General features: G+C 45.2%; 1 protein-coding gene across 1 annotated transcript; it reads right to left on the bottom strand.

The window, feature by feature from the left end:
- Window positions 1-507: 507 nt before the first annotated feature.
- Window positions 508-25,819, bottom strand: ATP6V1E2 (ATPase H+ transporting V1 subunit E2). The gene is given in 4 exon segments (XM_081254629.1): window positions 508-3,112; window positions 3,116-3,363; window positions 24,772-24,847; window positions 25,735-25,819. Coding segments are annotated over 2 exon segments (732 nt in total). The 5' UTR covers window positions 3,263-3,363; window positions 24,772-24,847; window positions 25,735-25,819; the 3' UTR covers window positions 508-2,527.
- Between the last annotated feature and the right edge of the window lie 81 nt (window positions 25,820-25,900).

The raw sequence follows: 25,900 nt of genomic DNA, 5'->3' as shown, positions 1-25,900 counted from the left end.
TAATTAGTGAAAGGACAGGACCAGATGGTATTCTTTGCAGCCCAGGAGCTAGCACAGCACCTAGCTCATTGCTGGCATTCAGAAATTTTTCAACGAATGAGTCAATTCACAACTAAAAAAGGGCCCACAAAGAAGACCCCCTTTAAGGAGTCTGTCCAGCTGACAAGGACCCCCTTTTCTCTTAGAACTGCCCAGACACCAACTGAACTGTAGGTGGACATCTAATCTGAACTGGGCCAAATGGATTCCTTCTAAGAAAAGAGGAACTGACTCCAAGAAAAACAAATTTGTTTCTGGAACTACAACATGTAAACTCGGGACCATGCAAACTCCACCACTGAAAATGGACAGTAGAGGACTTCGCTGGTGGTGCAAGAACCCGCCTGCCAATGCAGGGGACATGGGTTCAATCCCTGGTCCGTGAAGATCCCACATGCTGCGGAGCAACTAAGCCCATGTGCCGCAACTCCTGAGCCCATGTGCCGCAACTCCTGAGCCCACGTGCCACAACTACTGAGCCCGCGTGCTGCAACTTCTGAAGCCCGTGCACCTAGAACCCGTGCTCCACACTAAGAGACGCCACCACAGTGAGAAGCCTGCACACCGCAAAGAAGAGTAGCCCCCGCTCGCCGCAACTAGAGAAAGCCTGTGTGCAGCAACAAAGACCCAATGCAGCCAAAAAAAAAAAGATAAAGTAAAAAAATAGAGTATCAGTCCTTACGTTTAAAAAATAATTATAATAAAAAAATAAAATGGACAGTAGAAAAAGTCACTGCTTAAAAAAGAAAATGAACTAGCCATCTAGAGGACTTCAGAAAGCTTTCTGATGCCCAGTTCCAGCCCTCCCCTGAGACCATGACAGATTCCTGTCCCGAGCTTCTATGAGACACCCCTGTTTACTAATAACCTGCCTCCTACTCTGTGTTTGAGCTTCATGGGATTTCTGTTCCTTATAAATTCCTGACCACACAAGCCAACCTTTGCCCTTGGCAGAGTTGCCTGGGGATTCTTTTTTTCAAAAAACTTCTATTTTAATACATAAATCACACTCAGGCATAAATTAGACTTAAAATCACCATACACATGCAGAACCAGCTACATAATTTATGGGGCCCAGTGTAAAATGAAACTGTGGAATCCTTTGCTCAAAAAGTACAGTTAAAGGTACTAAAATACTTATAAAGCTTTTTCTTTTCTTCTGCAGTCTCTCTTTTGGCTTGTCATGGTGTTTATTTGCTATTTAATGTCTAAGTAAATAAAAATTCAATATAAAATCCTTAGCATGAATTTTATCATTTATCTTTATATTGTGCAATGCCCATATAAGAGAATCACCACAATGACTGTATTTCTTGGCTTCTCCCAGAAGATGCATCCAGCTGGTCACAAGAGATGAGCCCAAGTCCCCCCACAGACACTGAGTTGTCTAATGCAGAACTCCATCAGGCACAGGATACTTTACAGGGCAAGTGCAGACCCTTATAAGCTCCTGAAGATCCCTCCCCTAGACTCAGGCCCAGCAACCTTGACAGCTGCTGGGCCCTCCTTCCCACCAGCCCCCAGATCTATGTGTTGTACTGAGGCCAGGGTCAGGGAAGCCAAGCCAGGTATCTCCCATTCCAATAGGCTGGCTGATCCAATCCACAGGAGACAGGTGAACCCCAGGGTCTTTAAACCTCCACACTGAGATGTGCCCAGTATCTGGTGGGTGAGAGACCCACGCTCACCAAGTCACCTGCTGAATGTGCCATGGAGCTGCCAACCTGAGCAGAGATGGCCACCATTATGCCCAGCCCTAAGATTCTACGGAGCATACAGACCCTCCCCGCATGCACACTGGGCAGAGGGCAGCAATGTGCACTAGTTGAGGTAAGGGAAGGCAGGGCCTTGGAGCACCAGGGCGCTGGGAAGTGGGTGGTCAAGAACCCATCCCAGGGAGATGGGTAGGCTTTGGGAATTAGTACTACGTGTGAGCCAAGGTCCAAGTCCCTGACACATGCTCCAAAGTCCCACTGGACCTCACTTATAAAGCACACATGCAAAAATAAAATTAAGAATTTCCAGACAGTGGTTATAAAGTATTAGACCCCCAAGTCCCAGGCTCTTCTGACATGAAGCTCTGTGTGACTGCACTCACCATACGCCCATGAAGTTGACCCTCTACACATGAAAAAGAGTTCTAGACCTTATTAAATAACATAAGAACAAGAAGCTGAGACAAAAGAAGAAAAACAAACTTCACATACATATTAAAGAGCTTTAGAACACCCAGACCCCTAGGTCAAGAATACCATTCACATCTCAGTTGGAGGACGAGCTAAAGAACAGAAGTCTCTACTCCCTTCAACCCAGACTGTAGAACTGACAAGAAGCTGTAATATGTATAGATAAATTGGAAATAGTTGCTAAGCACTAAGTCAGGCTTTATTCCAAAGTATAATGCCTTTAGCTAGTCAAAGGGTATTTCATGAAGATAGACTAATACCAGAGCAAAAAAGAGGAGGAGATATTACTGGTTTCCTTTGTCCTAATAACTCATGCTTTTACAGCTTAGAAGTTCAACATGAGCTTCACTTCCTAGAGGCTTAAAGAACTTCCTGTTGGCACTGGCTCCAAACAAGGCCTTTCGTATTTCTGGTATCTTTTGCCGGGATAAGAGATCCAGTCGACTTTCCAGAGTACTGGAAACCATTATTCTCTGATCACCACTGTAGACCTCCACACCTCCAGCCGCATCTGTAGCCAGTTGCATCTTTCTGTCAACTTGGACTTCCACACATTTGTGGCAGACTGTCGTGTATTGAGGGATGGCTTTTTTCACTGCAGCCTTCACCAGGAGGAGGTCCTGTGGCCTGCAGCGTACAATCACCACAGGCTCCAGCAGTCGGAGCAGACCCTGGAGCACTAGTTTATCCAGCAGCCCATGGTAAAATCCTGGGTCTGCCACAATCCTGCTGAGTCTCAGCTTTGCATCTTTCAGCAACTCTGAGATGAGGTCGTTTCGGGCTCTCAGGACTTTCAGCCTTGCCTGACTCCTCATGGTAGACATCTGGATTTTCTTCTGCTGCTCTATCTGCTTCTCTTTCTTCTCATAATACTCCATAATCTTCAGTCATTGGGTTTGCACAAGGCATCCTTTCTCAATGTTGAACTCTTCCTCAGCCTTGGCATCTATTTCTTCTACCTTCTCATTGGCTTCCTGCTCAGTGAAAGCCATCATGTGCTTAATCTGCTTCTGCACATTGACATCACTCAGGGCCATGGCTGCTCCTGGAAAGGGAGGTGGAGGGAGAACTGGTGGACTCTCTGGTTCTTTTGACTTAGGGCAGTTTCAGGAGTGTCTCCAGAGTTCCACGTTCTGAGCTGTGGAATGCATGAGGGGAGGAAGGATACAGTCAGAGTCCAAAGGGAAGGATCATGGAGATCATCTATTCATGAATCATTTGACAGATGAGGAAACTGAAGCCCAGAGAGGGAAAGCAACCTGTCCAAGGTCATACCCTAGTAGAACAGAGACCAAAACCTGGGTTCCCAGAGTTCCATTTCTACTACACTCACCACCTTTTTGTCATCAAATAATAATGAGATGATTAGGGCAGACCTCCAGAAGATTTCTAGTCAGCAATGGCTCAATCACAGATAGCAAGTGGAGAGAATGGAAATGCCAAATTAATACAAAAATGGAAAGTGTAGGCACATTTTGGGTTGGAGAAGGCTGGGGAGAGTCATAAGAAACTTGTGGTTAAACAGGAAGGTTGCCTTGAAGCAAAATCCAGGAAGGCTGCCGTGAAGCAAAAAGATTTTTAGAGCCTTAACTGATACAAAGAGACAGAAAACTCATAGGCAGATAGTGGCATCCTGGAGAGAACTGCAAGGTGGGAGGGGTTGAAGGTAGTCTTTTAACTGGAAGTGGTTTCCAAACCTAGATGTACATATGAATCACCTGGGGGACCTTTCAGAAATACAGCTTTCCAGGCCCCACTCCAGACTACTGAATTAGAATTTCTGCCAGTAGGGTCTGGGAATCCATATCTTAAAAAGACTCCCTGGACCCTCCTATACTGTTGGTGGGAATGTAAATTGGTGCACTCACTATGGAGAACAGTATTGAGGTTCCTCAAAAAATTAAAAATAGAGTTGCCGTATGATTCAGCAACCCCACTCCTGGGCATATATCCAGACAAAACTATAATTTGAAAAGATACATGCACCCCTATGTTCATAGCAGCACTATTTACAATAGCCAAGACATGGAAACAACCTAAATGTCCATCGACAGATGAATGGATAAACAAGATGTGGCATATATATACAATGGAATATTACTCAGTCATAAAAAAGAATGAAATAATGCCATTTGCAGCTACATAGATGGACTTAGAGATTACTGCACTAAACGAAGTAAGTCAAAAAGAGAAAGACAAATACCATACGATGTCACTTATATGTGGAATCTAAAATATGACACAAATGAACTTATCTACAAAAAAGAAACAGACTCACAGACATAGAGAACAGACTTGTGTTGCCAAGGGGTAAGAGGTGCGGGGGAGGGTTGGATTGGGAGTTTGGGACTAGCAGATGCAAACTATTATATATAGAATGGATAAACAATTCAGTCCTATTGTATAGCACAGGAAACTATATTCAATATCCTGTAATAAACCATAATGGAAAAGAAAAAAAAAAGACTCACTGGGATGCTTAATGAGCCCAGGAAAATACATGAAAAATACATGAAAAAAATAAGACTAGCAATAAAGAGATGGAATATATTAAAAAGAACCAAACAGAAAATTTGGAGCTAAAGAATACAATAACTGAACTGAAAAATTCACTAGAGGTGTTCAACAACAGATTTGATTATGGAGAAGAAATAAACAGCAAACTCGAAGACAGGCTATTTGAAATTATCTATTATTGTTGGAGAAGCAAATTTTTTTAAAGTGAAGGAAGCCTAAGAGACATACGGAACACCATCAAGTGAATTAATATATGTAATATGGGAGCCCCAGAAGGTGAAGAGACAGAAAGGAGCAGAAAGCTTATTTGAAGAAATAATGGCTCCAAACTCCCCAAGTCTGAGGAAGGAAACAGACATCCAGATTCACAAACAAAAATGAGAAAGGAATCAAATCATGTCACTAAAACAAATCAGTGAAACACAAAGACATCAAGAGAGGGGCAAAAAAAGCTACAAAGCAGACAGAAAACAATGAACAAAATGACAATAGCACATCCTTCTTTATACGTAACTATTTTAAATGTAAATTAAACTCCCTAATCAAAAGCTATAGAGTGGCTGAATAAATTAAAAACAAAACAAGATCCAATTATATGCTGTCTACAGGAGACTCACTTTAGGTTTAAGAACACACATAGGCTGAAAGTGAAAGGATGGAGAAAGATATTCTGTGCTAATGGTAACCAAAAGAGAGCAGGAGTGGCCATACTTATATCATATAAAATATATTTTAAGTCAAAAACTGTCATAAAAGAAGGAAATTTTATAATGATAAAAAGGTCAATTCACTAAGAAGATATAGTAACTATAGATATATATGTACTCAACATCAGAGTACCCAAATATATAAAGTAAACATTAACAGAACTGAAGGAAGTAATAGTCAGGAACACAGAAATATTAAGAGATGTCAATATCTCACTTCCAATAATGAATAAACTATCCAGAGAGAAGATCAATAAGGAAACACAGGACTTTAACAATGATATAGATCAAATAGACCTAACAGACGACATAGCAAAATATTCCACCACCAGCAGCAAAACACACATTTTTCTCAAGCACAGTTTTAACACTCTCCAGCATGGATTACATGTTAGGTCACAAACAAAGCCTTAACAAACTTAAGAAGACTGAAATCATACCAAGTATCTTTTCTAACCACAATGGAATTAAGTTAGAAATAAGTAGCAGAAGGAAAAATGGAAAACACAAATATGTAGAAATTAAACAACACTCTCTTGAACAACCAATGGATCAAAGAAGATATCTAAAGGGAAATTAGAAAATATCTTGAGACAAACAAAAATGAAATACACATACCAAAACTTGGGATGCAGGAAAAGCGGTACTAAGAAAAGTTTATAGCTGTAAAAGCCTACGTCTAAAAAGAGAGATTTCAAATACACAACTTAACTTTATACATTAAGGAACTAGGAAAAGAAAAAACAAGCCCAAAATTAGCAGAAGGAAGGAAATAATAAAAATTAGGGCAGAAATAAATGAAATAGAAAAATGGAAAAGAATCAATGAAACTAAGAGTTAGGTTTTGAAAAGATAAAACTGACAACCTTTAGCCAGACTAAGAAAAAAAGAAGACTCAAATATATAAAATCATTATACTGATGCCACAGAAATAAAAAGCATTGTAAGAGACCACTCTGAACAACCATAAACCAACAAATTGGAAAACCTAAAAGAAATGGATAAATTCCTAGAAACATACCATGTACCAAGGCTGAACCATGCAGAAATAGAAAATCTGAACATATCTATAACTGGAGATTGAACCAGTAATCAAAACCTCCCAACCAAAAAGAAAAAAAGCCCAAGACTGGATAGCCTCAAAGGAGAATTCTACAAATTTTTTTTTTTTTTTTGCGGTACGCGGGCCTCTCACTGTTGTGGCCTCTCCCATTGAGGAGCACAGGCTCCGGACACGCAGGCTCAGTGGCCATGGCTCACGGGCCCAGCCGCTCCGCGGCATGTGGGATCTTCACGGACTGGGGCACGAATCCATGTCCCCTGCATCAGCAGGTGGACTCTCAACCACTGTGCCACCAGGGAAGCCCTCTACAAAATTTTTTTAAAAAATTAATGCCAACTCCTGAGAACTCTTCCAAAAAACTGAAGAGGAGGGAACCCTTTCAAATTCACTTTAAGAGGTCAGCATTATCCTGATACCAAAGCCAGAAAGACACTACAAGAAAAGAAAACTGCAAGCCAATATCCCTGATGAACACAGATGCAAAAATCTCAAAAAAATATTAGCAAACCGAATTCAATAGCACATTAAAAGAATTATACACCATGACCAAGTGGGATTTATCCCTGGAATGCAAGGATGGTTCAACATACAAAAATCAATCAATGCGATACACCACATTAACAGAAAGAAAGATAAAATCACATGATCATCTCAGTAGATGCAGAAAAGGCATTTGACAAAATTAAACACCCTTTCATGATAAGAAAAACACTCCATGAACTAGGAATAGAAGGAAATTACCTCTATATAATGCAGGTCATATATGAAAAGTGCACAGCTAACATCATTCATACACAACAGTGAAAAACTGAAAGCTTTTCTTCTAACATCAGGAATAAGGAAGGCAAGGATGTCCACTCTTGCCACTTTTATTCAACATAATATTGGAAGTCCTAGCTACAGCAATTAGACACGAGAAAGACAAAAAACTCATCAAAATTGGAGAGATACAAAATCAACATATAAAAAGCAATTGTTTCTATACAATAAAAATGAATAATCCAAAAGGAAAATTAAGAAAACAATTCCATTTACAATATCATCAAAAAGAACAAAATACTAGGAATAAATTTAACCAAGGAAGCTAAATACTTGAACACTAAAAACTACAAATCACTGCTGAAAGAATTTAAAGACAGAAATAAATGGAAAGACATCCCATGTTCATGGATTAGAAGACTTAATACTGTTCATACTACTCAAAGTGATCTACAAATTCAGTGCTATTCCTATCAAACTCTTAATGGCATTTTTTGAAGAAATAGAAAAACAATCCTAAAATTCATGTGAAACCACAAAGAACCCTGAACAGCAAAAACAATCTTGAAAGAGAACAAAGCTGGAGGCTTCACACTCCTAACTTCAAAATATATTACAAGCCTATAGTAATCGAAACAGCATAGTACTAGCAGACAGATAGACCAATATAATAGAATAGAGATCCTAGAAATAAACCCACACAAATACAGTAAAATAATCTTCAAACAAGGGTGCCAAGACTATACAATGGGAATAGTCTCTTCAACAAATGGTATTAGGAAAACTAAATATCTCGTGCAAAAGAATGAAATTGGACCCTCATCTTACATCATATACAGAAATCAACTCAAAATGGATTAAAGACTCCCATATGATCCAACAATCTCACTTCTGGATATTTACCCAAAAGAACTGAAAACAGGATCTCAAAGAGATATTTGCATTCCCATGTTCATTGGAGCTTTATTCACAATAACCAAGAGGTGGAAACAACCTAAATGTCTACTGATGATTGAATGGATAAAGAAAATGTTGTATATACACTGAATGAAATATTATTTTGCCTTAAATATGACAAGGAAATCCTGTCATATGCTACATAATGGATGAACCTTGAGGACATTATGCTAAATGAAATAAGCCAGTCACAGGAAAAATACTGCATGATTACACTTAAATGAGGTATCTAAAGTAGTTAAATTCATAGGAGCAGAAAGTAGAATGATGGTTGCCAGGGGCCAGGTGGAGGGGAATTAGAAAGTTGTGTTTAATGGATATAAAGTTTTAATCATGCAAGGTGAAAAAGAGATCTGCTGTACAACAATGTGCATACACTTAATACTGTACTGTATACTTAAAATTTTGTTAAGAGGGTAGATTTCATGTTATGTGTCTTTTACAATTAAAAAAAAAAAGAATGCTGTCTCAGAAAGATGCACCGTTCACCAAGCTTGGTGGAAAAACAACCCCGTGTTTCTGACAAAGACCAAGACTTTGGGTTCAACCTTACAAACTGTCATTGGAAGTTAAAAAGAAAATGATTTAGCCCACCCATTCCCCACTATTTTAGGATGTAATTTTTCTTAAACTGCACTTTTGTAAACAGAGCAAAACATTCTCTTCTCCTAAATAAGACAAGTCCATTAAATATGTTTTTTAAAAAAGGGCTCTCTGGGTAACCCTGCTAATCACCAGCTTTGGAAGCCACCATGAATGAAAGCAGAGAGAGTAAGAGATGCAGGAAGCCCCAGGTTAAGTGTGTAAAGGAAAAAATGTACCAGACAAATCCTTACCAGTCCCCTGCCAAGGGCCAGCCTTTGCTTTGGCGCCGGGCGTCTGAAGGCAGAATGTGGAACTTGGAACACGCACTGGAACCTGGCACTGTTGCTTCCTTCTTTCTGCAGACCCTCACAGTTTGACCAGGCGGCTCGAATCCAAAAAGCCAGACTGTCACTGGGGAAGGTGGGCCAAACCAGCCAAAAGGAGGCCAAGAGGAATTTCCTTGGCACAGAGGGCCTCGGCTGGGGGCTACGCTTGCATGCCCAGAATCTCAATTAAGTTGGCACATGCTGGGCTTCAGCTCTGAGGTGGGCTCACCTTAACTAAGCTGTCAGAAACAGGTACGTATGTGAACCCAGGCAGCCAGTTTATTAAGTTACTAGTGAAAAATACAGCTGTCATGTTGGCAAGTCATGGCCCTCTTTTCCTGTATGTGAGTTGCATGGGAAGCCAAATCCAAAGGTTGTTTTAGTGAGAAACCAGAGCAAGAAAACTTGCCAGACAGTCTTTAAGAATGCCACACCAGCCACAGGGGCTGGCAGGCTCTGGTCCCTCAGGGAGGACATCCTCTCCAAGCCCAGACAGGGCTTAAGGAGGCATCGCCGGCTTCCACAGTATGGCTGCTGGAGTAAGACTGCTGGAATTCAGATCCTACTTCTGCACTTAACATTTGTATGACTTTGGGAAAGCAGCTCATGCCTCGAAGCCTCAGTTTCTCCATCCGTAAAATGGAAATAATAATAGCATGCACATCATAGGATTATTGTGAGGCTTAAATGAAAGAAGTGAATGTTTAGCATACCGTTAAGCACAAAGTTAATCTTCACGCTTGGTAGTTACTGTCATCATCAGCATCACTAGTACTACTACTAATATATTATTACTAGCTCTTCTCCTCCGCTTTAAGCCTCATCACAGTCACTCTTTGTGTGCACAGAGTACTTATGCCTGATTTGATCTCCACTCCCTAAAATAAGTGCAAACACATCCTAGTCTTGCTTCCTTATATTAAAATTAGTAGCCCTGCATGGAGTTTGGGAACCTCACAGCACTTCATGGCACATTCACCCATGGTCTCAGGTGGCCAGCCATATCCTTGGTGATGGTAGGTGAAGTCCTGGAATTCCAGGGCTCTTGGGCTGAGGCTGGGGTAGAGTCATCCCACAGCCTGTCACAGTCTCTGAATCTGCAGTCCTGAGTTCTCATGCTTCTTCTGACTCCCACTTCTACTCAGGCTATCAGTGCTGGGACTTGAAGGCAGCTGCAGGGTGGGGCAGGGCTAAAAGTCAGGAATTGAACAAGTAAGTGTCTCTGCAGGAACTCGGGTGCCCGAGTAATGTGTCTGGCAGATATAACTTCCAGTCTGTCCCGGATGGGGATTATGAGCCCACTTGAGCCTGTGGCTTGAACAAAACAACAAAACGGACTAAGAAATGTGAAACACACATGTCTGCTCTTGCACAAGGGCACAGGATTCTCCATTCAGATAAGGCAGGCTTGCACTGTAAGTGGCATCCACCCTGCCCATGTTTGGGGCTGGGGGCCGATGTAGAGCTCTCCAAGACAGTCTTACTCCCATAAACTCTTCAGTACTAGGGTTTCTTCATTGCCCCCAGACACATCAGGCTCAGTCTTACCTAACAGCTCTTGATCATACAGTTCTCTCAACTACAATGCCTTCCTCTGCTTCTCTCCACTTACCTAAATCCCACCTACATCCTCAGCCCAGTTTGAGCCCCACTACCTCCTTGACCTCTGGACTCCTCCTCAAAATGACAGCATGGCCTATTTTCCAGATATAATTCAGAGCTGGATTCAGAGTCTTCTGATGCTCTAGTTACCTTCCTTCCTCCAGGAAATTCCTTGAGGACAAGAATCTCTTTCTCTAGCAGGGGCTGGATGCAGACAGGCACTGGTTAAACATGAATTGATTGGATTAAGGCCCTGAGGCTGAGGCGGGTGGCGGGGGTGGGGGTGGGGGTACTTCCTTTTTTACTGTGAAATGTAACACACATTCAGAAAGGTGTATGGCTTAATGAATTATTATGAGGCAAATATCCTGTAACCAGCACCCGGGTCAAGCAGCAGGACATTGCCAGCATCCCCAGAAACCCCTTCTTATGACCTTAGGGAAGAAGACATTTCAAAACTGATGATTTTGTATTTGTACGCATAAGAGGCATTCTTTTTTTTTTTTTTTTTTGCGTACGCGGGCCTCTCACTGCTGTGGCCTCTCCCGCCGCAGAGCACAGGCTCCGGATGCGCAGGCTCAGCGGCCATGGCTCACGGGCCCAGCCGCTCTGTGGCATGTGGGATCTTCCCGGACTGGGGCACGAACCTGTGTCCCCTGCCATCGGCAGGCGGACCCCCAACCACTGCGCCACCAGGGAAGCCCAAGAGGCATTCTTAGTGGAAGTGTGAGCTTGGAAATCTCTCTTCCCTGGCCTCACCTGTGTGATCCGGTGTGCACCTTGGGGAATCCTCATCACCATTAGAGGGAGGAAGGGGTGGCAGGCGTGCTTGGTGGGCAAAATGTGTCTGTCACCCTGGAGCCCTGCCCAGACCCTGAAACAACTGTTCCTCATTCTAGCTGGGATTTGTAAGTAAGTCTGAGGGTGGATGTGTCTGGGTGTGGGCTCGGTAACCCTGGCTGAAAGAGAAGCAGCACCAAACCATGGCCTCCAGACACTTAAGAGATTACAGCGTGAGGAAGGGAAGGGGCTTTCCAGCGCTTGGAGCATGGGGCAACTTGCAGGGCCCAGGAAGTGGGCGAGGAAATTTAGCATACTAAATTTAAATACTAAACATGTGGGAAGGGGGACTTTCCTGATGGAGCAGTGGTTAAGACTCCATGCTCCCAATGCAGTAGGCCGGGGTTTGATCCCTGGTTAGGGAACTAGATTCCACATGCATGCCGCAACTAAGAGTTCTCATGCCACAACTAAGGAGCCGGTGAGCTGCAACTAAGTAGCCTACCTGTTGCAACTAAGGAGCCCACGTGCCATAACTAAGGAGCCAGTGAGACGCAACTAAGGAGCCCATGAGCCACAACTAAGGAGCCCACCGGCCTCAACTAAGGAACACACATGCCACAACTAAGGAGCACACATGCCACAACTAAGGAGCCTGAGAGTCACAACTAAGGAGCACACCTGCCACAACCAAACAAATAAATAAATAATTTATAAATAAATAAATATGTGCGAAGGGGGCATTCCCTTTTCTTTCAAGAAATATTTGTTGAACATCTACCATGTGCCAGGCACTGTGTAGGCACTGGAGACAGAGGACAAGCAGACACCAGCCCACCTCCCAAGCCTACGACGTCATGAGGGAGATGTACAGGTAAAGAGGAAATCACACTACAGTGTGATCTGTTAGGAATCACCAGTTCCAAGAAAGCTAAGCAAATGAAGGGATCCAATCCCTAAAAGCCCCTCCCAAGCTCACCATGGGCTCTTTTATAATGAACTGCTCTGCAACCAGGTACACCATGTAGTGGGTGGTTTGAGACACACCATTAGTGACCACACATGTTTTAACTGGAGGCAGGTCACCTGGAAAAGGTTAGCCAGTAGACAGTATTCATGAAGGAGGATTTATCCAAATAGGCAAGAATCGATCAAGCTGTGATGGATACCTGACTCGAAGCAATGCCTTGGGGTTTCCAGAGAGGACTTTGGTTCAGAAATATGGAAAGGTACCTGCACCCAACATGGGATGGGATAAAAGCCAGGAGAGCACACAGGCTGTGTGGCCACAGGCTTCAGCTGAAGGAGTCATCCTCTGAGCAAGGGGTCAAGCTGGGAGGGAGAAGTACAGATGGGCACTGAAGAACAAACAATTCTGAGAAGCAGGAAGAGAGAGTGAGATTGTCTAGACAGGGAGAACACTGTGGGCAGAGACACCGTGCTGGGAATGTGTAGGAGGTCTGAGTGCAGAGAACAGATTGGTGTAGCAGCAGCAGACAGGCCTGCAGTGGCAGTGGGAGTGAGTGATGCCTAGAAAGACAGAGTTCAACTGGGGAAGGTTTGAAATGTCAGACTGAGAGCTGGGACATTAGGCTAAGGAGCCCTATCAAAGGCTTCTCAGTAGGGATGTAACTTGGCCATACCTGGGTTTAGAAAGATCAGCCTGGTGGTGGTGGTGGAGGCAGGAGAGCCTGGCTGTAAGTAAATGCCAGGTCGAGACTGCATGGATGAGGGCTTGGACATGAACACAAGATGGAAGGAGATGTGGTACAAGAGCCAGCAGGTTTGATGACTCAGGGACTGGCCCTGGCAGCACCTGCTGCAGCTCCACCCACAGGGCTGAGCAACTCAGCTCAGCGTGAAGATGAGGGAAAGCGGGTGTGATGCACCCTGCTCCCTCCGGAGCCAGCTGTGGGGAGAGAAAGCAGCAGCCAGAGAGTTCATTTGGTCTGAAAGTAAAAGGAGACACCCAGAGCGGAAATCAGAGAAGTGTCCACAAAGCTTTAGCTCTGCTTCAATTGCTGATAACTAAGGGGCCACATACAGTTTTAATCTAAGAACTCCATCCCAGTGGCAAAGCAGGCTTTGGTTGGGGCTGGAGAAAGCTAATGCCCACTAGAGCCAGGCAGGTAATATAAAGGAGAGAACCAGGCAGGGTCAGAAACATTTCTCCCCAAATAATTTACATTAAGAATTCACAACTTAGGGCTTCCCTGGTGGCGCAGTAGTTAAGAATCCACCTGCCAATGCAGGGGACATGGGTTTGATCCCTGGTCCAGGAAGATCCCACATGCCGCAGAGCAACTAAGCCCATGCGCCACAACTACTGAGCTTGCGCTCTAGAGCCCGCAAGCCACAATTACTGAGCCCACGTGCCACAACTACTGAAGCCTGAGCACCTAGAGCCCGCGCTCCGCAACAAGAGGCCACTGCAGTGAGAAGCCCAGGCACTGCAATGAAGAGTAGCCCCCGCTCGCCACAATTAGAGCAAGGCCGCGCGCAGCAACGAAGACCCAACGCAGCCAAAAATAAATAAATAAAATAAACAAATTTATACATTAAAAAAAAGAATTCACAACTTGATTTCTCCTTTCAAACATCTGCAGGAAGGTTACTTCAAAGGAATCAAGCTCCCCCCAAGAGCAATTTGCCACAAAGTTGCATAGCTAAAGGTTTTCAGTAGTGGTTCCCCCCACTTGCAAAAGAAAAAAGCCCTTCTGTTTCATCCCTGCCTAAAGGGCCCAGGCTTCTGCTGCCTTTTGGAAATGGGGACTTGGGGGGCACAAGATCTGATATTTTAGAGAAGCCGGAAATCCCATTTGAAAAGTAAAATCCATTTATCTTTTTTCTTTGTCTTATTGTGGTAAAATATACATAAGTTTTTATCATTTTAATCACTAAGTAATGTTCAGTGGCATTAAATATATTCACATTGTTGTGAAACGGACAACACCAATCATCTCCAGAACTCTGTATCCATCAAACACTAACCCCCATTCCCTCCTCCCCCTAGTCCCTGGCAACCACCAAGCTACTTTGTGTCTACGAATTTGATTATTCTAGGAACCTCATATAGGTGGAATCATTTAATTTTTGTCCTTTGTGACTGACTTATTTCGCTTAGCATAATGTCTTCAAGATTCATCCATGTCATAGCACTTGTCAGAATCTCCTTCCTTTATAAGGCTGAATAACATTCCATTGTATGTACGTATCACATTTTGTTCAGTCATCAATGGACATTTGGGTTGCTTCCACCTTTTGGCTATTGTGAATAACATTCCTCTGAATATAGGTGTACAAATATCTGTTCAAGTCTCTGCTTTCAATTCTTTGGGGTACTTACTTAGAAGTGGAATTGCTGGATCATATGGCAATGCTGTTTACTTTTTTGAGGAAACTGCCGTACCATTTTCCCCAGTGGCTGCACCATTTTATAATCTCACCAGCAATGCAACAAGGGTTCCAATTTCTTCACATCCTCACCAATTTTTGTTATTTTCTGGTTTTTTGATAACAGCTTTCCTAATGGGTGTGAGGTGGTACTCATTATAGTTTTTTTTTTTTTTTCTTTTTTTTTCTTTTTGCGGTATGCGGGCCTCTCACTCTTGTGGCCTCTCCCGTTGCGGAGCACAGGCTCCGGATGCGCAGGCCCAGCGGCCATGGCTCACAGGCCCAGCCGCTCCGCGGCATATGGGATCCTCCCAGACCGGGGCACGAACCCGTATCCCCTGCATCGCCAGGCGGACTCTCAACCACTGCGCCACCAGGGAGGCCCATATAGTTTTGATTTGCATTTTCCTAATGATTAGTGACGTTGAACATCTTTTCATATGCTTATTGGGCATTTACATATTTTCTTTGGAGAAATGTCTATTCAGGCCTTTTGCCCATTTTAAAAATCAGGCTGTTTTTGTTGTTTAGTTGGAGGAGTTCTTATAACTTTGTGGTCCCGAGCACTCAACTCCAGCTGCCAGCCAGGTAGCCACTCAGCAGAGCCCCTGGAGCAGGGTTTTTCAAAGTGTGGGCCGTGAAACCAAATGGAATAGAAAACCCAGAGTTCATTACAGGTAGTAAGTTTAAGTGTTGTTCTGTCAAACCTTTGTTAAATATATGATATATACGTACATACGTATTCTGGTTCACAGTGAAAATGTATGGGTTACTGTGATTTGCCGTACAAAACATTTGGAAAACACTGACCTCATGTTAATTGAATCCACCCTCCTTAGAAAACAACCATTGTTACTCAAGCAGACCCTTGTAAGTTCTCCCATAATCGATTTATCAAAGTATTCGTCCCCCAAAACAGGCCTCTTTTAAGGTGGGGATGGGGGTGGGTGGGAGTGGTCTGAGATTCTGGCTACAAGATGTATAAGCAGCTTATATGGCTAATATCTATTGAGTGTGTCCCATGGGCTGGTTGGTCACAGGACGTCACGGGATGGTAACCAAGGGTGGGAACCAGGCTGCCCCTGAAGTAGGAGGCCTCTCTCTGGCTCGGATGCCCCCACGGGCCATAGCTGGTGTCGTGAGAAGTGCACTGGACAGAGCATCAAAGGTAAAAGTTTCAGTCCTGATGTCACTCACAGGCTGGGTGATCTGGATAAGGGTTCACAATCTGCCTGAATTCCATCCGGATAAAGACACAAAGCCTCATCTGTTTACAGAAAGGGTGTTAATGAGGAATTTTGTGAAAGCCAAATGATGTGAGGAGTGAAGCAGCTTTGTAAAGTGCTAGGTGAATGTCAGAGGTCGTCATTCACAAAACACCACCCCAGTCATCCTGTCCTTCCCAGAATTGCACTCCCAAGCTGCCTGTGGGGTGGTAGATGCGGGCCAGCAGTCAGCCCAGAAAGCCTCCAGGGGCCAGAGGGTGGGTTTGAAGTCAGTGAGGAGCCCCAGGACACAAGCCCATCAGAGGGAGCTGGCTGGCCAAGCCTCCAGCCTCTGAGCCAGAGTCAGGGACAGGACCGAGACAGCAGATGCTCTGCTTGTTCAGGGACATCAGGAGCAACGTTTGGTACCCATCCCCAGATCAGGGGACGCATTCAGATGCCAAACGCTCCTTTAGTATTGACTTAACTCTCACTGTGATAGGTCCTGACTGGCTTCACCTCTGCTGAGAGACACAGCTCAACCCCAGACGCAGGGAAGGTACTGGTTTGCAAGGAGGAGAGTGTATCCACCCAACTCTGTCCCTCACCATGCATAGTGACTTCCACAATGACCTGGTTGGGAAAAGTGCTATTTCTGACCCCCTCTGCACTCATCTTAACACTTCACCCAGAGTCTAGTACATAGCAGTAGCATTAAGCATTATTTGTTGGACCCACAGATGAATGGATGGGTAGTGAGGAAAGAGTCTCCCGTATAGACTGTCACAATCCTAGGGATTTGTAACTCTCTTTCAGATGAGGAGAGACGAAAATGAAGATGAAAGAGGTGCTGCAGTGGCCTGCCACAAGGGGGACACCTCCTCCTGTCCCACCCACATTCCTGCAACACAGAGCTCAATAAGAATTTTTAAAATGTAAATTATTTAAATGAATTTGCCCAGGGTCCCCTGGTTGAGACTATTCCACTCAGAGAGGTGGTTTGAAGGCCCAGGCAAGGCTCTCACAATCGTAACCTACACCCCACTCAGGGATGACACTCGACATAATTAACGACTAACCAACCAGAATAGTCCTGCCTCTGCTGGAACAGGGTCTTGAAGGCCTCCTTCTCTGCTGGGGACATTACCCTTTAGATGTTGAATGAGAAAGTCAGAGGGAGCCAGGGAAAGGCCTAGGTTGACTGGAGCGTGGTGGGGGTAGAGGTGGGTTCAGGGTAGGAAGCATTTACCAACCAACATAAAATTATTTCAGGGCCTTCCCTGCTGGTGCAGTGATTAAGAATCCACCTGCCAATGCAGGGGACATGGGTTTGAGCTCTGGTCTGGGAAGATCCCACATGCCACGAAGCAACTAAGCCCATGTACCACAAGCACTGAGCCTGCACTCTAGAGCCCACGAGCCACAACTACTGAGCCCGCATGCCACAACTACCAAAGCCCATGCACCTAGAGCCTGTGCTCCGCAACAAGAGAAACCACCCTAATGAGAAGCCCACGCACAGCAATGAAGACCCAATGCAGCCAAAAATAAAAATTAATTAATTAATTTTTTAAAAATTATTTCACTATCTTTGCAAAGGGGTTGACAGTCCTGCCCCAATGACATCTGCTGGAAATTCCTATCTTTAACCGAAGGTCTCAGGAATGCAGAGTTTAGGATACAGCTATGGTGTATTAGTCTTTTTCTCTTTAGTTTGGATACTGCTATGCCTTCAATGTCACAGGTACTTTCTTCTACAGTGTCCAATCAGCTGTTAAGCTCAGTCGGTGAATTTTTCATTTCAGGTATTGTATTCTTAAATTCTAGAAGTTTGATTTGGTTCCTTTTTTTAAAAATTATTTATTTATTTATTTTTGGCTGCATTGGGTCTTCGTTGCTGCGCACAGGCTTTCTCTAGTTGTGGCGAGTGAGGGCTACACTTCGTTTGGGTTGTGCGGGCTTCTCATTGCGGTGGCTTCTCTTGTGTCCCCTGCCTTGGCAGGCAGATTCTAAACCACTGTGCCACCAGGGAAGCCCTTTGTTCCTTTTTATATCTTCCATTTCCTTCCTCCCCATGTTCACATTTTCCTTTAAATCTTTGGGTTTATTTCTAATTCCTTTTTAAGTCTTTGCCTGCTAATTCCATTACCTCTGTCATTTCTGGGTTTGTTTCTATTGACTGATTTTTCTGGTTACAGTTCTCTATTCTTTACATATATAGTGATTCTTGACCTTCTAAAATTTATGTTGTTTAATGTCTTTATTTTGTTGTTGTCCTTAAAAAAATGATGACATTTGTTTTGCTCAGCAGTTATCATAATAGTGGACAAACTCGTTCTATATGAGGCCTGGGGGTCTAGAATTGCTTTTACTTCAGGGCTAATTTAGCCCTTCTACTAATGCATAACCCTTCTGGAGTTTCTACTGACTTCTCTGGACATTCTCTATGTCTCTTCACATTGGCTGGTTGAAACTCAAACATCCCCCAGCCCTGTGTGAGCCCTGGGAACCAATCAGCTCATGTTCCCTGGCAGTTCTTTGCCTACCATGGTGGAGTTTCACTCTGTGCATGAGCAACTTAGTATCAGCAACAGACTCAAGAGGACACTCCCTCCTCTCTGGTACTCAGCCTTGAAAAGCCTCCTCAGCTGTCTCCTCAGCTGTCCCTTCGACTCAGCAAGACCACTATGGTCAACTTTGGTTCCCCCTTACTGTGCTGCAATTCAGAAAGTACTTCCAGCAGAAAGGGTAAGTAGTAGTAGAGCTTGCCTCATTTGTTCCTTTCTTTCAGAAATCACAGTCCTGTGCTATGTTCAATATCTGAAAACAGTGATTTCATATATTTTGTGCAAGTTTTGAATTGCTTACATTAGGAAGGTATATAGGTTGAACGTGTCCCCGCAAAATTTGTATGTTGGAACCTAATGCCCAAAGTAATGGTCTTAGTAGGGGCTTTCGAGAGGTGAGTAGGTCATGAGGGTAGAGCCCTCATGAGTGGGATTAGCACCCTTATAAAAGAGGCCCAACAGAGTCCCTTTCCCCCCTTCTGCCATGTCTGCAACCCAGAAGAGGGCCCTCCCCAACCATGCTGGTACCCTGATCCTGGATTTCCACCCCCCAGAACTATGAAAAATAAATTTCTGTTGTTTATTAGCTACCCAGTGTGTGGCATTTTGTTATAGCAGCCTGAATGGACTAAGACAGAGGTTGGTCTGGTAGAAGTGGGAATCTCTGCTCCCACTGCATGAAGCACATTCAATATAGTGATCCACTCCTCCAACCTCTTCTCAAGAGGCTGCGGTGCAAGGAACAGAAGCTGTCAGTGGCTAACTGAACAGAAAAGGAACCTCCATGGATCATGCATAGCACACAAGATCGTGGGCAGGCTAGTAAAGCTGCTCAAGACTGTCTTTACAGGAACCACGCCCAACACATGCCTCAGGACCTGCTCTGATGAGAAAATCACTTCTGGTATCATTGCTGCCACCATTCTAGATAGTCAGTGTGTACAGCAGTCACTTTTGCACCAGGAACTCAGTTACACCACAACCAACACCACCACCCACCCTATGTGCCACTTCCTGTGTTTAGTACTGAGTTGTGTACCCAACACTGAAGCTGCAACCTACAGAAAGTGTGCCCTGTATTTAACTCTAGTCACTTTAGCTCTTGAGTCTGACAATGAAAGCAAGAGTCTGTAACTTTCGGCTTCCGTAAGGGGTGATCTTTTCTTCCTACCATGACTTACAAAGTGGAAGATTTCCCAAATTCAAAATGTGCTTATAATACTCAGTGACCGCAACATCCACTATGCAAGAACAATCATAAATGAGTCTTGGATGGTTTTCTGGCACTCTTAGTACTGAAGCCTGGAATAAAATCATTAATTTCATTTCGGGAAGAGGGATCTATGATCCAGCCTCCTTTGGACCTTATAAGAGGTGGTCATTCCCAGATCATATGAGTATTCTGCACCAGCAACCTCTAAAGAAGTGTCCTTTTCATGATTCAGCAATGGGGGCAATGCCATCAGGTATAATGACTGGTCTCCTAACCTAGGCTGCAGCAAAAGATAGTTAGAAATGAAGATCGGAAAACATTATTAAAGATGCTTGAGCCCAAATTCTCAGAGGCTGGGGTTTACTTCTGAGTTCCTGGTATGTAATGAACTGGACAAAAGAGATCTAGATGCATTCTAGAAACATAACTAGAAATGAAAAACAAGTGAGCCAGATTTATTGGATTTTTTTATCATTCTGATCATTAGGAATCATTGACCTTTAAGAAACTGCTGCAGTGTTTAAGCCATTAGTATCTTAGCTAAAAAATGGTGCAATGTATATTACATCTGAGCCCTAAGAGAAAAGGATGCAGATGGGAGGTTTTAGTGGTAGGAAGGAAAAGAGGAATAGGTATGGCACATAGCACGATGCTATGAACGTGGGACAGGTGGAGTCTGGGAAGCAAGAGAGCCCTGGGGAATGAAGAGTCTGCAGTCTGCAAAGAGAAAAGAAGCATGTATGGAGAAAAGAAGCATAACTGAAGAGCAGAGGGGACGGGGTAAAAGGATGATAACCACTTTACCTCCTTACCAGTAACTCTAAGAAGGACATTTGAAGTGGGGAAAGTGTACCTACTATCAGCCAAGAATTAGGGATTCACACCAAGCATGGATTCATGTACTGACAAACCAACTGACTGAAATTTGAAACAAATCATAGATTTGACTTAGATCCTTCTCACTTCCTTCTTCCCTTGGAATCTGCTTTTCCTAAAGTTCTTTATTTCTAGTATAGCTTGGGGAGGCCTAGAAACTTTGACTGGTGGGCAACAATCCAGATGTAATAGATATTGCTGGTTGCGTCCCCAGCATATATTCCCCCGATGCCTGCTGCCCACTGTGCAGAAACCATAGAATCTAAGTGGGATTAAAATCCTGGCCTTGGGGTGGGCCCTGATAGGCCTAATCAGGATAGTCCCAATCCCTTGTCATAGTGATGGTTTCAGGGATGGCCAGTAGCCCAGGCCTAAAGCAACGAGCATCTGACATTCTGATGGCCACCATGATGAACTCAGCTAATCTGATCAGAGAAAGTCCAAGACTTTTGTGCAATCAGTGAGTCAAGAGAAGCTCTTTCTCCTCCTGGGCAGTGTGGTGTACGGGTGGTAATGCCTGGACCTGGTACAACCATTTCGTTTTCAAGAGAGAAGGCAACCTAAGTAAGAAGTTGGCCCAAAGAGAAGAGAAAAACTGAGAGAAGTGAAGAAAAAAAATAGATCCAGAGTTTTGATTAAGCCATGCCCAAAGCTTGAGCTACTCCTGTATGTTTCAGTCAAAGAAGTCCATATACTCCCTTTGCCGTTGAAGCCAGTTTGGGTTGACTTTCCTATTACTTGCAACCCAAAGCATCATGACACCAAATGATCCATTGGAATCCAGTTTTCCATTTTGGGGGTGAATGTGAGGGAACACAAACAAAATGACAGAAACTTAATGTCCTTCTGGAGATCTACTCTCAGCTTGATTTAGGCAGTTGGTCTCATGGTTAGGCACCAAGAGGAGATGGGAAAGTTTTTAAAAGTAAGGAAGAAAACTAAAATAAGGAGGATAAAAACAGAGGAGATTAAGAAGGAATGGAGAGGGGCTTCCCTGGTGGCGCAGTGGTTGAGAGTCCACCTGCTGATGCAGGGGACACGGGTTTGTGCCCCGGTCCGGGAGGATCCCACATGCCGCGGAGCGGCTGGGCCCATGAGCCATGGCCGCTGAGCGTGCGCGTCTGGAGCCTGTGCTCTGCAACGGGAGAGGCCACAGCAGTGAGAGGCCCGCGAACCGCAAAAAAAAAAAAAAAAAAAAAAAAAGGAATGGAGAGAAGGAATGCATCAATGGAATCATACGTCAATGAGTAATGCCTCAGAGGTATCCCAGCCCTTCCCCATGCTGTGTTACCAAGCCCTGTGGACTTGGTCATCTAAATATCCTGCTAGGGACTTCCCTGGTGGCACAGCGATTAAGAATCCACCTGCCAATGCAAGGGACACGGGTTCGAGCCCTGGTCTGGGAAGATCTCACATGCCACAGAGCAACTAAGCCTGTGTGCCACAACGACTGAGCCTGCACTCTAGAGCCTGTTAGCCACAACTACTGAGCCCACGTGCCACAACTACTGAAGCCCACATGCCTAGAGCCCATGCTCTGCAACAAAAGAAGCCACTGCAATGAGAAGTCCGCACACTACAACGAAGGGTAGCCCCCGCTCACCGCAACTAGAGAAAGCCCACGCACAGCAACAAAGACCCAATGCAGCCAAAAATTAATTAATTAAAATGTCCTGTTACCCATGGCCTCCTCTTCATTTACACAGTCATGCCTGGTTCAGACCTTCGTGACCTCTCTCCTCCTCACTTTCTCTGCCTTCACTCTCGTCCCCTCTAAATCCATGTTCTAACACCACTCCCAGAGTGATCTTCTCAAAAGACAGCTCTAAACTTGTCATTTCCTACTGAAAAACTTTTAATGCCTCCTTCATGTGGAACATGGGAAGTAGCATGAGCTCAGAAGACTGATCATTTTGAAAGCGAGCTCTGCCACTTACCAGCTACATGACTTTGGGCAAATTTCTGAATTTCGCTGCACATCACCTATCTCAACTGTAGGGATAATACTAACATAGTAAAGATTCCTTTGGTTACCAGTGACAGAAAACCAACCCACACCCACTAGGCAAAAAGGGAAGGGGGACTTGTTAAATCAAGTGACTAACTGAAGACCAGTAGTACAACAGGGTCCCAGGGATAACCAGAAATAGGAACTCACGAATATCCTGTGAGTCTCTTCCATTCTTCAAGGTTCTGGTGGGGCCCTGCATGCCCTTAACGTGGCTTCCAGAGGCCCATGGCCTGGCAGCATCACACAGTTCTCAATTACATACAAACCAGTTCCGCTGCACCACTAATCCTGCACTCTGCCCACCTACATGGCTCACCATTCCCAAGAAGTTGTGTGCTGTTCCTTCTTGCTGGGGGCGGGGGGCAGGGCTGTCTTTCCTAGGCATTCTTACCTTACTCCTATTGGCCTCTTAAACCCCAGGCCAATGACACCCTTCTGCAAATCCTTCCTCAGCACATGTAGAGCTAGGTACTAACAGCCTCCCTGCACTTCCCAAAGACTGTTCCTTATCCTCTACCACAGCACTGATCACATTATATGGTAATTATTTGTTGAGATCTGTTTGGTCCTTCCAGCTAACCCATCATTGGGCTGACCTGGGCATCCAGGATAATTCTCCCATCTCCCTCCTACTCTACATTCAACTGGTGGAATCAGTCCAGAGCTCAAAGTACTCCTGGCAGTCGGTCTTGGCTTTTCTATGGGCCAAAGGGATGAGGTCACCATCGTCAATCATCAATGAAGTCATCACTGCATGATTTATCTGACAGCAGTTCCCCACTTGGAGTGCTCTGATATTCCCAGGGCTTCTCCCAAAGCACCCAGAACCCGGAGTCCCTTCCATGTTTCAAGGTTCTAGAGCTAATCCATCCTCCAGCTCTCTGGATCCCCGGTAAATATCTGCCTCACTGAAAAGCAGCATGAGAACTGAGAGGCTGGAGTTCTCAATGGGGGAAGCCTCCATCCTCCAGTCCTGGGACAGACCTCATTATCCCTCAAAAAGGCCATCCCCATGTCTCTAGCAACTGCTTCTCCCCTGGCCCAGAGCTTTTGCCAGGATCTCTCAGGACATATTGTGAAGAGCTGTAGCGTCCTCAAAGGTGAGCCCTGATCTCACCCTTATGGATGAGCTCACATCTATAGATGAGAAAGCTGAGGCCCCGAGAACGGAAGTGGCATGCTCAAGGTCACACTGCTAAGTACTGTCAGAGCCAGAACCAAATGCCCTCTCTAGGCTGAGTGCCTCCGGTAGCTCCTTAACCTCTCCTGACAGACCCTCCTTTCAGAATCCCAGTCCCAGCAAATGCTGTCTGAAGAAGGAGTCCTGTAGGCAAAGGGGGCAAGTCCTCCCTTCTTCCCCTCTAGAAGAAAGTGGCAGAGACTAGTCTTGAACCAAGATCTGACTTCAAGGCACTGAACTGCCTTCCTTAACCTGTCATTCAGTACATAAAAAATATCTTCCAGGGCCTCCCTGGTGGCGCAGTGGTTGAGAGTCCGCCTGCCGATGCAGGGGATACGGGTTCGTGCCCCGGTCTGGGAGGATCCCATATGCCGCGGAGCGGCTGGGCCCGTGAGCCATGGCCGCTGGGCCTGCGCATCCGGAGCCTGTGCTCCGCAACGGGAGAGGCCACAGCAGTGAGAGGCCCGCATACCGCAAAAAGAAAAAAAAAAAAAAAAAAGAAAAAAAATCTTCCAGATTCACTGCATAACCTAAAGCAGCTGGCAATGTAAATACCCACACTCAGACACAAATGGAGGGGTCTGGTGAGACGTCCAGTGGGACTCCACAAGGAACTTCCAAGAATCCAGGAGGTCTTGCAGGACAATGGAAATCAGATTTGGGGTTTGAGAGTTGAGGTCTGGCAAGTGTGGCGTGAGGACATAACTGAGTATTTCCCAAAGTGTGTTCCAAGTCCTTGAATGCTGGAATTAGCTGGAAGCCTTTGAGATAACCACTTCACCTCTCTGCGTCTCAATTTGCTTACCTACAACTTCACGGAGATCTAAGGGAGGTGGTCCAGTTGACCTCTGCGGTGCCTCTCAACACACCATTTTCTGATCCTGTGAATTGATGAAAGGAAGCGATTTATCTCCTGTCAGCAAGGGGAGGGAGGGTGTGGTGTCAACGTGCAGAGTATTCTCCCCCACCCCCACGCCCCCACCCCACCCCAGGGCCTAAAGTTAGAAGCAGCACTCTTGGCGAGTGAACGCGACCTGGCCTGACGGGTGTTTCCAAGCATCGCCCAGGCAGGAGGACAGGGGTTGTTGCCTGGATCACAGGCCACGTCTTAGAGCTCCAGAGTGTATCACTCCTCAGGGATCACAACCTAACACCTTCGAGGGACACTGGGACTGTAAAGGGGCCTCAGAGAATGTCGCCTCTAGGGGGAGCAAAGGTACACCCGCCGCATCCAGAGTCGCAGAGTCTCCCTTTTCTGGCTGGTGCGGGGGTGCGTCAGTGGTTCAAGATGCTGTAACTCCCTCAGACACCAGTTTCGTAGTAAATGACTCAAGCTCTGCCGTGAACAGCATGGGGTGGTGGGGATGGTGAGAGGCGGGACGGAGCAGTAAGCCAGGAGTCCCTACTTTCCAGCTCAGGGACCACCGCCACCCCTCCCCCATCACCCCGTGCGTGAGAATGAAATTTTTTTTAAAATTAAAAAAGAATTTTAACTCTCTTGCCCTTTCTTCCTTCCCGATTTCTAGTTTTGTTGTGCACTTAGAGGCCGACAGAATGGATCCTGCCTTCCGGATGGAGTTTAAATATACGTGAATAATTTTCCATGACTATTGCGTCATCATAAGAGTCGTCGCGGTTCCCCAAGAGGCCTCCACGTCTTCTCCCAGCATCGGAGCCTGTGGACGCTTCTGGGCGTTGCGCGCACTTTCGCGAGGAGCCCTCGGCTCCTCGCGAGCGCGGGTCGCTCGGCCCCCTCCCCCAGTCTCACCTTCCTCCCCGTCGCTCCTCCTCGGCTCCTCCTCCTCGCCCCCTCCCCACAGCCCTCGCGGGGAGTCAAGCTAGGGTGAGCCGGCAGGGCCGAGCGGCGTCCGCGGGCGGGGCGCGGGGCGCGGGGCGCGAGAGCCGGTAGGCAGGCAGGCGGGCGGGGGCGCGGA

The sequence above is a fragment of the Mesoplodon bidens genome (assembly GCF_964165515.1).
Source record: "Mesoplodon bidens genome assembly, chromosome: 14".
Taxonomy (NCBI): Eukaryota; Metazoa; Chordata; class Mammalia; order Artiodactyla; family Ziphiidae; genus Mesoplodon; species Mesoplodon bidens.
This window is presented reverse-complemented; position numbering and strand designations above follow the sequence as displayed.